The 16,245-nt window shown below is 32.9% G+C and overlaps 1 protein-coding gene across 3 annotated transcripts in view; it reads right to left on the reverse strand.

Annotated features, from left to right (window-relative positions):
* Positions 1-4,178: 4,178 nt before the first annotated feature.
* Positions 4,179-16,245, reverse strand: part of LOC149892778 (uncharacterized) — a 32,035-nt gene continuing 19,968 nt past the window's right edge. For all 3 annotated transcript variants that reach the window (XM_090065605.1, XM_090065619.1, XM_090065612.1), the window contains exons 3-12: positions 14,782-14,802; positions 13,940-14,201; positions 13,817-13,839; positions 11,779-13,740; positions 11,131-11,656; positions 9,475-9,506; positions 9,077-9,385; positions 8,582-8,936; positions 7,852-8,410; positions 4,179-4,348 (exon numbers count right to left, since the gene is read on the reverse strand). In XM_090065605.1, the coding sequence (XP_089921731.1) occupies positions 4,304-4,348; positions 7,852-8,410; positions 8,582-8,936; positions 9,077-9,385; positions 9,475-9,506; positions 11,131-11,656; positions 11,779-13,740; positions 13,817-13,839; positions 13,940-14,201; positions 14,782-14,802 (4,094 nt within the window). In that variant the 3' untranslated portion in view covers positions 4,179-4,303. The remainder of the gene's footprint in view (positions 4,349-7,851; positions 8,411-8,581; positions 8,937-9,076; positions 9,386-9,474; positions 9,507-11,130; positions 11,657-11,778; positions 13,741-13,816; positions 13,840-13,939; positions 14,202-14,781; positions 14,803-16,245) is intronic.

Raw genomic sequence — 16,245 nt, forward strand, 5'->3', positions numbered from 1 at the left:
TGTGTTCAATGATCCATAGGCTAGCGCTCTGAGTCCTACAGCACTCAGCGCGGCTTGCGACAGGGTTGTTGGTTGGTTGGTGGTAACAATGTAACAAAATATGTGACTAGATGTGCAGTAGCTTCTAAGGCTGTGTCTCTCAAGAAGAGGTTCTTATAAAGCGACCCTCTTCAAGTTTTGCTATAACGTTTAGAACGAAGCACGATGAACACGTTTATATTGACAGATGCGGCTCCAGTCGAGGTATGAATTATATTTATAGCTACACCATTACCTGTATTTCCAAGTTTAAACCCAGAGCCATGAAGATGTTGATTGCTCGTGCTGCGGAAGTCGATTTCGAGGAACTGGCGTATACCTCCATACATATAATCAAACGCCGCTCATTGAGCGAATTACTCGCCAAAGACCATAATTGTCTTGTGGGAAGTGAGGCGATTAGTACCGGCAAAGCAGCGGCATGTATCTTCAAACATTCTGTGATTTAATAAACCATTCGAGTATAAAAAATTTTTATTGCCTTCTATTAAAATATCCACCCTCATAGCCTTGCTATAGAGTTGACGGAAAAAGTTTACATTTTTATCAACCTTTCACTATGGATAGGGTACCGTGTCAGCATGTCCCTCGTGGAGTCGAGCTGTGTGCCATACATGCTGGATAGAGAAGCCATTTTGGCTAATTGGTGATACAATATTTGGAGAATGATCCGACTCTCTAATAGAGACGTTGCAATAATCTTTGAAGTGCTATGGATATCGCTAAGAGTATTCCTTTGTCATGAGAAGATTTAGCAAAATTTATGGATGATTATTTACAGGGTGGGTATGATGAGGAAACCAAACTTCTATTACCATCCACATCTACTTACGAAGTTATTATTCCAGAAGAAAGGGGCTTCGAATGGATCAATGAAAACTTGAGTGAAATAAAGGCCGATGGACTATAGGGTGGCTTCTATAAAAGATTGAGATAAGGGTATCAAGGGAACCTCAGTAACGTTATTAACCCCAATTCTGTGTAAGGGAAGTTTGTAATAAAAAAGATGGGAGATCATCTCGAGTTCGGATTAGAGCGGGGTACCAGACTTGGTTTAGATCCTTTATTTTTATAACTATCGCAAGGAGTGATGGTGTTATCTTTAAACCCCTTGCTTGAAACAAAAGCAATTTCAATCTAAAAGTGAAAGGAATCTTGGGTATTACTGGAACTAGAAAAATATCATTACCAAAGAATATCCTGGAGGGAATAGATGAGTTGAAGGCAAGAGCGCTTTCCAACCCAACTCCTGAAAATGCAGATAAAGTCACGAACAGTCTAGAAAATTGATCTTAGTTAAGGAAGACGGAGGAAATTCAACCATCTTTGATAGACCATCTGACGAAGTGAGAAGATGGAGTCAGAAACTAGCTAAGGGACTGATAATGAGAATCCCGCATAGGAGAAATTTGCGACGATATCGGAGAGAGGTATAAATTACTCGAATAGCAGAGAGATAACCTTGAACGAGCAGAAAGTGAATATTCTGATGCTGAAGGCAGGGTAAGACTAGCAAAGTAAGGCATGAAGAGCCAGTTTCAAAGGATAAGCGAACTAGTTGATTATGTCACTTCTTGAAGGAGTGACCTCATATTGGAACAAAGGATCCGCCTAGTATTCCAGGAGCAAGGAATCACGATAGGTGCGGTGCTCACAGCTATCGCCACTTTGATAGCCTAGTTAATTGAGAGTCTTGCTAAAGTGCCACCGGCCGCTCCAGCTGTGGCGTCTCTTGGGCCTGGTCCAAAGCCTCAAGGCCTGAACCAAAAGGAAAAAGAGCCGAGGACAGGCTTGAAGACGCGCCTTTATTTCATGGATCTTCCGGTCGTTGCCAACGTAGGTTTTCTCGCCGAGAATCTCTGGCTTTCTCTTGCTGCTGGCGCAGGAATCATGATCGCGGCAGTAAATTAATATAACCAATACCGCAAAAGGAATGTAAGAGAAGAGAAAAATGAAGATATATTTAGGAAATGGTCGTCATCGGGGATTGATCTAACATAGACCTACTGGAAAACCTCAAGATCTACATAAAACCCGGTACTAGGGGTAAAGATGCCGCACTCCCAGGTTTAACGAACAGGCCACCAAACCGTAGCGATGGTTGTTATCTTGAGCGAGGAAAGAACTACTATCCAAAACCCGGTTTTAATGAAAAATTTTGTATGAGCCATCTACGCCTTTTCCAAATGTCATCTTGGGAATAGCAGACGTCAAACAGACGGAAGAGACACTCATAATCACAAACGGTATTTTACGGAGTCCGATAAGGATTTTTGATAATGAGATACCATCAGTTACACTAACGCTGGTTTCTCGTTTAGGCTGGTGTATAGGAATGTAATACTAACCTATTGCTTTAACAACATATTTCCACCATGGAAGTGGAACGACCCCCTCGAAACTGTTATTTATACAATCGTTGTAAGTTTCGCGGTAAGCATGGCCTCAGCAGAGTGTGAATCTACCTTTACTTTACGGTTAGGAGGAGTCTCTGGCATTTTGGAGTTGTGCTGCCTAATTCTAAAGATTCAGATCCATAGAAAGCCGAGATTGCTAATACGGCATTCGAGGAGATGAAATAAGAGTATGGGGTTCCAGCCGGGAAGGAGCTACAGACATGGGCATGGCTCAGAATAAAATCGGTGCAAGTTTCTTATTTGGCTTTCCTTTGTGAAGAGCTTGAAGTAGGGAAAAGCACCCATTAGGTTTTAGAACTGTTGCAACACAAAGTTCTTTTCTGTCCTGCACGCAAACTCTGCCATTATATTGTAGGTGATAAAAGTACAGTTTTAACAAGTTTAGGTCATCGTCATTCTTTTCGCATCAGAATATTTGCTTAAGCAACAGTTTATCTTCCTTTTCATTTGATACGCTCCCCCTGGTATTTTTACAATGTGATAAATTCATAAAAATATTTTACATGGTCTTGTAAAATATTTTTATGAATTTATCACATTGTAATAAACTATACTAAAACAATGTTAAAATTTTTTTAAATAGGTAGTCAGTTCTTTATTTAGCAAATCACATTGACTTCTGAAGCAATCGTCTCACCAATGATATCTTGTTAAGATATCTATCAAATTTATAGTGCTAAAAGTCATAAAAACACTTGAATGATGCCATACACTTACCAGAATGAAAAGCTTGAAAAGCCATTTTAAACTTTTTAAAAAAAAAAAATTAGAAAGAAACAAACGGCAAACGTTCAAATAAGGAAAGATCCAATATGGCTTGCCATTATGTCAATAAACTGATAACAATGTTTACTGTTTTTCGAAAGGAACGAGTGTTACTGTATCAATATAGAGCCGGTAGTTAAACCAACACCATTGAGTAGTGGTGTTGTTAAAAAGTTAGCTGTCTGCGATTCTTGTAAAATATGGGCCATTAGGAACTGCCTGAAAAATTGTATAATTTTTCTATACACTGGACATAGTTTTTTCAATTTTTTTACGATTAATAACGATTAAAATAAAAGTTTCTGAATAAGTTGATTAAAATGAATTTGATTTAAAATAATTTTTATATTTAGACAAACAGATTTACTGTTTTTCAGAAAAAAATTTCGACACCGATCAAACCTTATGCTATTTTGTTTTCAAGACACCGCAGAGCTGCTCTATTCGATTAAAACTAATTGATTTCGATTGAAACAAATTTTAACAACTTTACGTATAAGTATGTCACACCAAAGTACTAGCTGTTTCAAACGCCTATAGAGTTCTATTTTAATGAACTTCAGAAAATTAGATTTGGTTTCAATAACTAATACAAAAAGTTTTATTAGAGTCGTTATTAATCATAAAAAATTGAAAAACCAAATCCCTGTGTCCAAATATTTCTTATACATTGAAAATGTCCGTTCGAATATCGTCGTATAGATGATTTGTGCGGAAGATATTAAGTAAAGCGGATATTGACGGAGTTTCCTTGAAATCATGTAAATAAGGCGTGAGCGGTTTTTTTTAAGGTCTTAGAAGTATTTTTATGGATTTTGATTAATATTTACTGTACAAAGATAATGTAAAGAAGAATTTTTTAGAAGAGAAAATATGGAAGTGATTGTGAACGCTGTGAGATAGCTACACACATCGATTGCAAAAAAAAACAAAAATAGCTAATTTAAAAAGCTAATGTAAGTAAAACACACTGAAAGCAAAATTTTATTGCAGAAAAGTTTCTCTGTACATAATTATATTGTAAATAAATTTATAAAACGTCTTTTTGTTTACAGAAAAAAAAAGATTTTAGCAACACCAGATCAACAGCGACGAACGATGTTTTCAAGTTTTACGTTAAATCTAACCTGTAATGAAAAGCTATATTATAAAATCATGCTAAATATAATTTTATTTGTGTGCGTGCTTGCGTGGGTGTGTGTATATGCGTGTGCTAGCATATACTAAGTAATGTTAGCCAATAAACATTAAAATTTTAAATACAACTGAAATGAAAAATACAGCAAATTAAATATTTAGAATCTATTTTAAAATCTTATCAGTACTTATTAAATATTGGCCCATAGTTTACTTTAAACAAATATTCTTTACGCTATTTCGGCTTTCAAAAAAATAAAAGCTACTGATTGGTTATTGAAAAATATTCAACTAGTATAAACTTTAAGTCCGGTATAGCGTTTTTAATTTACTGCCGTAAAAATTTTACTGCGCAGCAAAATTCCAGCGTTGAAGTTTTACGGCGCAGTAAAATTTCAACGTTGGAATTTTACTGCTATCGTTTTTATTTTACTGACTTTTTTAATATACAGTTTTTGTCGTTAATTTTTTCGGCGTTTTCAAGATGTACAAAAGTATTAACTTTCATGATATCAGGAAATATTTGAATGACAAAAAGTTTTCTGAAGATATAAATGAGAGAGGAAAAAAGGAAAACTTTAAAAGGCAATGTAAAAATTTTGCAATCATAGACAACAAATTGATGTATTCCAAAAAAATATTGGCATGGTAAGAAAAACTTTTTAACTAATTCAAAATTTCAAAGAGTATTTTAACGTTTAAAACATTTTTTAGTTCTAGTTATTGTTTTTATTTAAATGTCTACAAACAAACTTTTGTTTCTTGAAGGTGATTGTGGTAACAGATTAAGAAGAGCAATTAAACATAGTTAAAGAAGTTCATGAGGGTCTAGGAACTTCAGAGAAAGCTGTTGCATTAGCCAGTCACCTTGGTATTAATGCTGTTAGAAAGCAAATATCTTCAAGTTTTTTTAGCACTCAATAGTGGAGGATATCACAATGCATATAAATCAATGTGAGCGATGTCAGAAAACCTCCAACAGAAATCTTAAAGTGTCTCCTGCTTTAAAACCTGTTAAAGTGGAACAACAAGTAATGAAGCAAGTTGGTGTGGATTTAATTCAATTACCTGAATCAAATGGATTCAAATTTGTGATTGTTCTTATTGATTATTTTTCTAAATGGACTGAAGTTGAACCTCTAAGCAACAAAACAGCGGTATCAGTAGCATCCTTTCTCTATAAGGTTATATGCAGACATGGTTGCTTTAAAATACAAATCAGTGATCAAGGTCGGGAGTCTGAAAACTTTGTATCCATTGCATTACATGACATGACAGGTACTCAGCAGCATGTTACCTCGGCTTACCATCCACAAGCCAATGGCCTTGTAGGGAGACAAAACCAAACAATTAAGAAAGCAATCATTAAGGTCTTAAATAAAAATGTTAAAAATTGGGTGTCAGTTTTAGATGGAATCCTTTTTGCTCAACGTGTCAAAGTGCATGATTCAATGGGGTACTCAACATTTTTCCTCATTTATAACCGACAACCCTGCCTTCCAATCGATGTAAAATACAAAGATAGACTCAATGATGACGAATATAATCCTGTATGTGATAAAGAGGTTTTACAAGAAGCTTTAGAAATGAAAAGAGGAATTGAAGAAAAAGCCATGAACAATATTGTTTGTTCACAAAAGAAACAAAAAATTGACTATGACAGAAAGCATGCAACAGCATCAAAATATTGTGTTGGTCAGAAAGTACTTTTAGGAAATCTTAAAAGAGATGATAGGAAAGGTGCAAAAATGACTTTCTCGTGGCTGGGTCTAAATGAGATTCTTGATATTTTATCAAATTCTACATGCTTATTAAGGAACAGTAAAGGGAATAACACATTGAAAAAGAAACACTCTCTACATCATCTTAAACCATTTGTTGAAAAGGAAAGTAATTCAAAAATGTCTGAATTATCTTTAGAATGTGGTGATAAAGATGAATTTCAACGCCACCTTAACCTAATGAAACATTCCTCAAAAGATATTCGCCAGAAAATTGCTGAAAAACTTGCTCTCAGAATATTTGTTATGCCAGATCTTATTGATGGAAAAGAAAATGATGTACCTGTGAAAATGCATGCACGCAAAGCGCATGGAAATAGCTTTTTTCGAGCAATTTCGTTTTTGCTGTCAGGTTCTGAATGTCAACATGTATGTGTTTGTGATCTGGTTGTGAAACACATGACAACAAAACCTTGCTCCAGTCTCTTATCAGGATATTTAGGTGATGACGCGGAAAGTTATCTCACCAAGAGCTGCATGGCCGCAGATGGTATATGGGCTACAGATGTAGAGATTCTTGGTACTGCAAATTTTATTGGAATTGATAAAGCGGTGTGGTCATTCACAGGACAAAAACTAACATGGCTGAAATATCCGGCTTCCACTAAACTTGACCAACTAACATCTCATGCTATTCTTTTAGAAAATAAAAACAATAATCATTTTAATGTTATTTGTCACTAAAAACTTTAAAGTGAGAAAAGTTTATACTGAAATAAAATGTTGTTGTTTCCATTTGTTTTTCATGTTATTTTAGAAGTATATGCAGTCCTATTGAAGTATATCTGAACCCATTCGTCAGATATATACGTCAATAATTTATGGCCTTTAGTTATTGGTAAACATATTTGATATATGTTTCTAAATGTAAAATTTTCCAATGCTAAGGATAAGGGAAAATGCATAACTTTACACAAAAAAGTGAATCAAAATCTAGCCTAGAAAGTAAACTACCATTTAATGTATGCATTAAATAATAAGAGTTTCATAGGAAGAAAAATTGAAGTTTCCTTAGTTATATAAAGCATGTATATTTTTACCCGCCCCTTCCACAAACTTTAACATCTCTTCTTTTCTTGGAAACAGTAAGAAAAAAACAATCGCAGTAAATTTTTAACATTAAAATCTTACTGCGCAGTAAATTTTTAACGTTATAGTTTTACTGCGCAGTAAATTATAACGTTAAAACTTTATTGCGCAGTAAAATTATAACGCTAAAAATTTACTGCGCAGTAAAATTTTAACGGAGTAAAATATTGACATGACACCGGATATGCCGTTTCTTGACTAAACGGACACAGGAATAAATCTAAAACGCTTTGTCCCACTTCCTGACGTTTATCAAACTTGAAAAGGCAGCTTCAGGTTTATAAAGCATAAACAGAAAGGAAGCAAGAACTTCGTGTAAAAACTGTGAAAAACTTTTAAAAATATATAAAAATATATATAGAAATAATTTTAAAAATGTTGATTTTTAAATAAAAAGAAATAAAGGCAAAATCAATACTTTAAAAGACTGAAATCAATTCTCACGGCCCTTCAAGAAATTAAATTAGTGACAACTAAAGCTACGATTAAATTTTTAACGTTATACTTTTTTGTAATTTATCAAAGCTTTAACTTGAAATATATATTTAAATTGGCCATTTATTTTCGCATCGCTTTAACTTTTATAATAGTAAAGCATAAAAAGTCTGTCGACAAAATTTTACCTTTGAATTAACGAGTACTTCCCTAAGAGAATTGTTGTTATTTAAAAAGCCGGGAAGCGAAGAAATTTCCACATTATCTCTCAAATCCAAAGTCTCCAGATTATTAATTTTGCAAATGCTGGATGGCACAACTTTTAAAAAGTTTCCAGCCATATTTAACACTCTCAGGCTGGCTCCATTAAAACAGTTTTCTAAATTAGAAAGCTTGTTCTTACTCAAATCAAGATATCTCAAGTTAGGACCCCATTTATCGATTTTTGGCAACTCTTTCAGTCCGTTCTCCGAAATATTCAAAGAAACAAGGTGAGGTAACTCAAACAATTCTCGTTTTAGTAGCGAAAGCTTGTTGACGCTTAAATCAATTTCTTCAAAATCTACAAAATAAACCAACCAATTGCTTTGAATTTCTTTAATGACTAACCCACGCCATTTAAGTTTCTTCTTTGCTTCATCAGAAAAGAAAACTTTTAACAAAAGAAATGCAGCTTCGAAATTCTTTTTCTGTAACGCTAGACTAACAGCAAACTCGGGTTGAATTTCTCTATTCGTAATAACTGATCTGTTTAAAACAGCTTTGATTAAAATATATGTACACATGCGTTTATATTTATATATATATATATATATATATATATATATATATATATATATATATATATATATATATATATATATATATATATATATATATATATATATGAAATAACATTAAAAAATTTGTTAAACAAACCTTATTGAATTATCTGTTAATGCGAGCTTAATTTTATCGGAGAGATTCAAATCCATATTCGAAGATTGTGGTCGGTTCTCAAGTAAAATCTCTAGAAGTCTGTAATTATTTTCAGTTGCCGCCCAACATAACAAAAGCATGGCTGTAACATTATGACGATTTGCTAGAAGTGACTCGTGTATGATTGTTAAAACGTTTGTCGGAAATTTGTACATAACGTACCCCACAAATATAGGATTGTTCTTTTTGGAAGCTAATTCTAGGCACAAATCGAAGCATTTTTGAGTGACCTCACTGGTTATTGTTGAGTCTAAGAGGTCTCGGAGATCCTGATCTCGGTCATTTTTCAATGCATCTTAAGAAAATAATATAGAAGCACATTATGCTTTTTCAAAAACTCATGCGAAATGTAAAGAAAAGATAAAAACAAAGATAACCCAATTGCAACAACCAAGTAATATGAAAATCAGTCATTAAAATCTATATCAGTCTAACCTATAATTTCATGCGTTTTCAACATTTGCATCACTTTTCTTTTGTGATCGATTTCAGCTAATTTTAATGGTGTTCTTCCAAGATCGTCGGTGAGCTTATAATCTGCACCCAGTTTAAGTAACAAATCAACACATTTGGATGAGCGAGCTAAATGGAGAGGTGTGTACCCGAAAGAGCCAGCTTTGACATTTACATTTGCTCCGTCTTGTACAAGTTTTTTTATTTTGGTGAGTTTGTTTTTTACGACGGCATCATGAAGTGGAGTATTTCGTAGGAAACCTGATGGTGCTTCGAGATATTCTTTATATTCTGAAGTTTAAGCAAGATTGTTTTTATTGCTAAACGTTATTAAATTTAGTGAAGCACGAGTTAAAAAAAGATAATATGTTTAGATTTACCTCTGCCGGACTTCTTTCGATCTTCGATGTACCTAAAAAAAGTTTACTTTGCATTAACAAACGAGGTTTTTAAACAACTTTATTTGTAAACACAAACAGACTTGCACACAAGCGAAACATCCTCCAACTTAAAATAGGCTTGTAGCCAGTTTTTAGGAGCCAATTTTTAGCCAGTTTGGAGGTGTACAATTAAAGTGGCTAGCATTCAGTGATGTAATAAGAAATGAAGACATTAAAAAAACGAAACAAAACAAAAATGCAACAATTTTTGTGTTTTAAAGTTTTACACTCAATTGCAATCGTTAACCAATTTATAAACGAAAAAAACAGAAGGCAGTTAAAAAAAAACTTGGCGTGTTATGTCTTTCGATGTTATTAAAAGTTGAAGATGAGTTGTCGCTTTTTCACATTTCAACATGAAACGGTAATAGATATTATGCTGGTACGTATTTGGGGTTGTCGTTGTTTTCTTTTTTCAACAGTATTATTTCTGAAGATTACATCAAAAACTCCCCAGAAGCTTTGAAAATCATACCAACCATTAAAAAAAGAAAATCTTTGTGAAGTTTTTCATATAAATTTTATAAACAAAATATAACATTACAACTTAATTTCAATGTTTTTTGTAAGAAATTTTTATAATATATATCATATATTGTATATTTCCGAAAAAAATAAATGAAAATATTTTATATTTTGGATTTCAATTAGTGGTGTTAGAACAGTAAGGAATATTTTATTTTATTAACTCGATATATTTTAGTTTTTATACTTTACGTTTTACATCTTGTTCAGTACCTATAATAAAATGGAAATTTTAGGGAAAAAGACGAATTTTTTTTAACGAAAAATATTGTAAAAATATATAGAAAAAAAAAAACAACCGGTTCTTCAAAGTTTGACAAACTCTTTAAATACCTTAATTTTTTCTCTTAAACATTTCAGATTTTCTCAAAAAATTTATTAAAGTACTTATTTATGAAGAATTACTGGCTTCCTTAAACTTCATAACAAAAAAATAGGCAAAGTTCTTGATCTTTTAAAAGTTTGACTAATTCTGTTGTTTATTATTTTTCTCTCTTGAAAGCTAGTAATAATAAACACTTGTTAAGAAAACAAAACTTTAACATGCCATTTTTATAAAAAAGTATATTAAGTTAAGTTATCAGACCGAGGCTTTACAAATTTTTTTTGCGGTTTTCACGCTTTAAAATAAATCTAACCGAAAAAGTTATTGTTACTGCGCATGCCCACAATAAAGTTCCATTACGAAACTGCCGCGTTATGATTGTTTCACTAGTTAAATATTACAAAAAATAATTTGTTTTAATTCAAAAGTAACATATATATATATATCTATATATATCTATCTATCTATCTATCTATCTATCTATCTATCTATCTATATATATATATATATATATATATATATATATATATATATATATATATATATATATATATATATATATATATATATATATATATATATATATAAAGTGAAAATAGAAAAAAAAGAATATTGCCTCCTCGGCCATTCCCTTTTTGATGCCCTTTTTTAGAATAACTTTTATATCTTCATGTATACATTTACATTTATACGCAAACAAACATGCAAATTTTAAACGACTGAAAAAGAATGAATGCAAATAAAACCTGTTGATTTTTCCTTTTTTGTGAGCCTCATCACTGTTATCACTTTTGCTGTAACGAAATGATTCATCATTATGGCAAATCTCTCCGTAGAAGCTATTACTGCTGTTTACACGGACTTCTACATCAAACAGCTCCGTCTTAACTACTTGCTTTTGCTCCCACTGCTTAACAATTGCACTTAACGTTCGGTTATCTACAGTTTTGGAAAACATAATGATAGTGAGGTTTTTTGTACATCTCGCAATTGCTTGCACAACATATTGATAAAGTGCGCACTCCTTTGAGTCAAGAACAACCATCAGATTTTCACATTCCATTCCTCGAAAAGCACTTACATCTGTTATGAGCAACTTTTCATTTAAAAAGTGATTCACGACGTTTTCCTTATCTGTCACCCTAACACATTTTGAGCTACTTCCCTGGGTAGCATACTTAACGTACACGTTTTCATTATCATTAGAAAGACTAATCACCTTCGCAATATATTCGCAATCATTTTCATCCATGCAGAGTATAACCTTTTTACCTAAAGCCAAACAGTTAACCAAAATGTAAACCGATGCTAAAAATTAAATTCTCAAAATTTACCTTCATGCTTTAAAATCGCATACAATGTTCCGTTACACACACCCAAAGATAAATCATTACCTTCTTTATTTCTAATCTTCTCGCACAAAGTAAACAACGCAAAGGCATTTTTTTTAGGATTGTTTGATGGAATAAACTTTAATAAGACCGGCTTTTCATGGTCAATTGAATGACCGAGATCGGATTTATCTCCATATGTAAACTTCACATGAAAGTTTGATCGAGTAAAAACATTGAACCAAGATTTTTTTACGATCCTTAATGCTTCATCTAGATCAGGCTCACAAAAAATAGTTTCGTCATGGCATGATTCGTTACTCAAGCCTGGCTTGATGCTAGTTTTTTTATCCAAGTCTGAACTTTTGTTAAGCAAGCCTCTCTTATCTTCTGACTTTTTACTCCAATTACAGATTTGACTTGGAAAATTAGACATGCAAGAAACTAAGCAGTTGCTGGACTCTTCATCCGAGTCTGATCTATGGTCACGCTCATTAATAGTGCTGTTGCTTTGAGAGTGGAATCTATTATTTGTGTTGACTGCTCGTTCTTCAGTATACTCGGAAAATGGTCTGTCCAAATCTTTACCCAAGAATAGTTTCTTTTCCTCTTTTGAAACAACTTCTTCGGCAACATTGATAAGCTCATTTATCGACACAGTTGTGCGCATGGTGTAAGGGAGTTCAAAGATAACCATTCCAGTTTCCTTAAACATGTGAGTTTTGTACTCGATATTTTTTCTTTTGAGTGTGCGGGTGGCTTTCATTGTTTGAGGAATCAACACAAAAAAACTATCTTTAAACTCGTTATCTAACAAACTTTTTATTTCTCTTGCTTCCTCCTCAGTTAACTCCTCTCCGTTGTATTCATCAACGATGATGTGCAGTTTATGATGCGAATGTTGTGTTCTCAGTTCTTTTAAAGAATCTGATAAACGCTTTTTTAAATGCAAAATATTTATGCTTTTCCTTGAGATTTTAGGAGATGCAAAGTTTTTCATATAGCTATCAATTATACTAAGCGGATTGTAGGAGATATAATATATAATTGAGTTTTCATCGGACTTGTCTAGCGTTCTTTCAAGTTTTAGCATAGCCATCAACGTTTTCCCGCTCCCATAATGACCAGTAATAATGATGTGGTTTTTTTGTGTCTCTAATGCTTCCCGCTGCTTTTTATATAAAAGTAGAAATCTTGGTTCGATATCATCACCTCGTAAAAAACATGGCATGTAATCTTTAACCGCTGCAAGATATGCTACCACTCTACTACACACAGCTTCAAATATATCTGAGTTATTATTTTCCTTTCGCTCCATTTCATTGTTAATTTCACGAATCCTAGAGTTCACAAAGTCAAAAAATTTCTTTTCATCGCTGATTTCTTCAAGAAATAAAAAAAGATTTTCGTCTATGCAATCTTCATCAATACTTTCTGGAGAAGCAAAGTCTTCTCGCTTAATTTCTGGAGCAGCAACAAACGCCATGGTGCATGCGTTGCTATTTTCCAAGATATCTTTATTCATGAAATAAACTAAAGTCGCATTGAAGAACGAGTTTTCTAATTCAGCTCTAGGATTATCTAATCCTTTTGCTACTTGGATAAATAAAATTACATTTTGTTTTTGCATATAAGCAAGGAAACAGTCGCGATCTGGAAGTTCTCTCATGTTATTTTCGCACCCAAAAAACTGAAAATGGTGGTGGCTTGGATTATACTTACATACCAAATATAATCCAGAGGACCCATGATTTAATGTGCTACACAGTTTATCTAACAACTGAACCATTATTTCATTGTTGTTGATGACAATAGGTTCGATGATTCGATCAAGTTTGCCTTTAAAGTTTCGTTTAAAGTATTCTCTCAACTTTTTATCAAATTCTTTTTTGGACATCTTAATCGAAAGATTTTCTCTTGAATACCTGACGTTCTCTGGTTGTTTGGAAAACTTAAATTCAAAATTTGTCACGCTCTCGGCATTGTAACCGAAGAAAGAATTTAAATCCCAAATAAATTTCGAAGCTAAAAGTTAAATATCATGCAGGTTATAATCAAAGATTTTCTTTCAACGCCGAATATTATTTTAGAGAAAACGTACCTTTCCTTCCTTTCTTTTCCGGCCTAAAAGAAGAAATCGGTAGATAGACTTTAGCATTTCTTATTTCCATAAACTTTTTATCGAAGTTAAATTATAAACAAATATAAGATCAAGAAATCTCACAATTTCTTCGAACGAATGCATTTTGTTATAACATCTTTACGACTCATGGCATTAAGTGCTTTACGTATAGTAGGCCATTCTATTCCAGGCATTTGTTGATAAAGTTTTTTATTGCAAAGGAGGATCTTGTCAATGTTTTTAGTATTATTTTCTTCCTTGATAGCAGTGATCACAGGATCATCCAATCCAATAAGACACGCATATCTATACCATTCTTCTTGCAATTCGTTCGCAAGAATGTCACTCACGAATTTGTCTACTTCTTCAATCAAAAGAGAGCAGTTATAAACAGATTGAAGTTTGATGCATCATTGTTTTTTTTTAAATTATTATAATCATTGTTGTAAGTGTTTTTATTACAATTACTATTAATATTGTTATTGTTTCTATTTTCATTATCATTTTCATTATTATTACTTTTATCATTATTGTTTTTATTATTATTATTACTTTTATTATTATTTTAGTATTATTATTATTGTTACTGTTATTATTATTATCATTATTATTTTATTATCATTTCTGTTATTATTATTATTGTTATCATTATTAGATACTATAATGTTATTATTGTTATCAATAAAAAATATTGTCATTGGCGTTGATATAATCATTTTAACTTAAAGCATTATAATTTTTTTTCTCATTACCTGGTTTGTTCTTTTTGATTATTATTTTTATTGCAGCTTGTTGTTATTATTTATAATTGTTAATATTATATTTGTTTGTATTACTAGCATTATTCGTATTACTGCAGCAATTAATAATTTATTATTGCACTGATACAACTTGTTAGAAAAATTAAGTAAAACAACAAATGAGTTATAAAAAAATTTCCTAACCAATTTCCACCTGTTCAGCATCTATGTTTAAAAAAAAGAAAGTTTTAATTGTCATAAGATAACTACTAAATTATTTAAAAATATAATTTTAAGAAACATTTTGTTTATTTCTACATGAGATAACAACATCTAATACAACGTAAATAAAACAAACAATAAAACAATGCATTGATGAACATATTTCATTTAATATTATTAACTTTAGCGTTAATAGCAATTATAGCAAACTTAGTATTAATAAAAATTATAGTAATATTAATAACAAAAGTAGTAGATGTGAAATAGGGGTTTTAGCTCAGTAGACCTCAGCTTATCTAGTTTTATCTCAACTTAACTTAGAGCCCATGGTTAGGCCATTTTAGACCATCTGAGGAACGCCCAGCGATTAGAGACTGTGACCAGTGGTTTGGCGAGCCTTCCTCACTAGGTCAACGCTCTTGTTCCTATAGCGTCTAGCATGGGTTGCAATAGGTTATATGGTGAGTCAATGCCTGAGACGCTGATCTGTGGGCTGTATATATTTCCATATAGAGATTAGATCCATTTAGATTTTATTTGGATACTGAATAACCATCACAGAACCTGTTCATAAAAAGGACCTCCAAGAAAAAGTTATAACCTTTAAGGAGTTTGTGGATGCTTGTAAGGCCTTCCTACCACAAGATCTAGAAACCGTACCGCCAAAACCCATAAAATAACCTGCACCAAAAGTCACCCGAGTCAGCTTAATCACAAAAGACCATAGCCTATCTTACAGGCTAACCCTAAGCCAATATCTGACCAAAAACCAATGTCTGTGGCACAGACGCTCAGCAAAAAAGAAATAGAAGAGCTGAAGGAATATTTAGGGCTGATTGGAAGTGAGCCTGTGTGAGAGACAGCGTAAGGGGTGCCGTTGGTTGGTGTTTACAATTGTTCTGACCTAATCAACACTTACATAGCCATCGTCCCACCAGGTAATGATCTAGAGTCTGATGCGCTCAAGCTCCTGAATAGCATGACTCAACGCATCTGTGAATTGTTGGAAAAGGAGGTTGAGGAGGAAAGGCGGAAAGTTTCAATAATTCTTGAAGTTGAACTTGAAAAGGAAGGCTTTAGACTTGGCGACGTCTATAATGATGGTCATGATTTGATACGAAGTAATGTCAGAAAATTCGTCTACCTACGGAGTAAGGCTGCACCCATCCTTAATAAAAATAATATCGTGGAGATGCTAGCGAGATCCTGGGAAAAAATCATAGAGCGGCTGGAAAAGTTCGTGAATAATATAGCTGCAATTCACTATACAGTGGCTCTGCCGTGTACCGCTTTTTCAGCTAAGTGAATACACCTCCCTATACACACAAGCGCTTCTTAATCAACGAAAAATTTATGGATAATAGATGCTTTAAGTGGGCCATAATCTCTACAAAATATCCAGTAGGCTTCGACACTTATCGCCCGAATTAGCACAATCAATATCTG

The sequence above is a fragment of the Hydra viridissima genome, unplaced genomic scaffold, assembly GCF_058129835.1.
Source record: "Hydra viridissima isolate aposymbiotic clone 2 unplaced genomic scaffold, HvirCarnegie_v1 scaffold_1, whole genome shotgun sequence".
In the NCBI taxonomy this organism is placed as follows: Eukaryota; Metazoa; Cnidaria; class Hydrozoa; order Anthoathecata; family Hydridae; genus Hydra; species Hydra viridissima.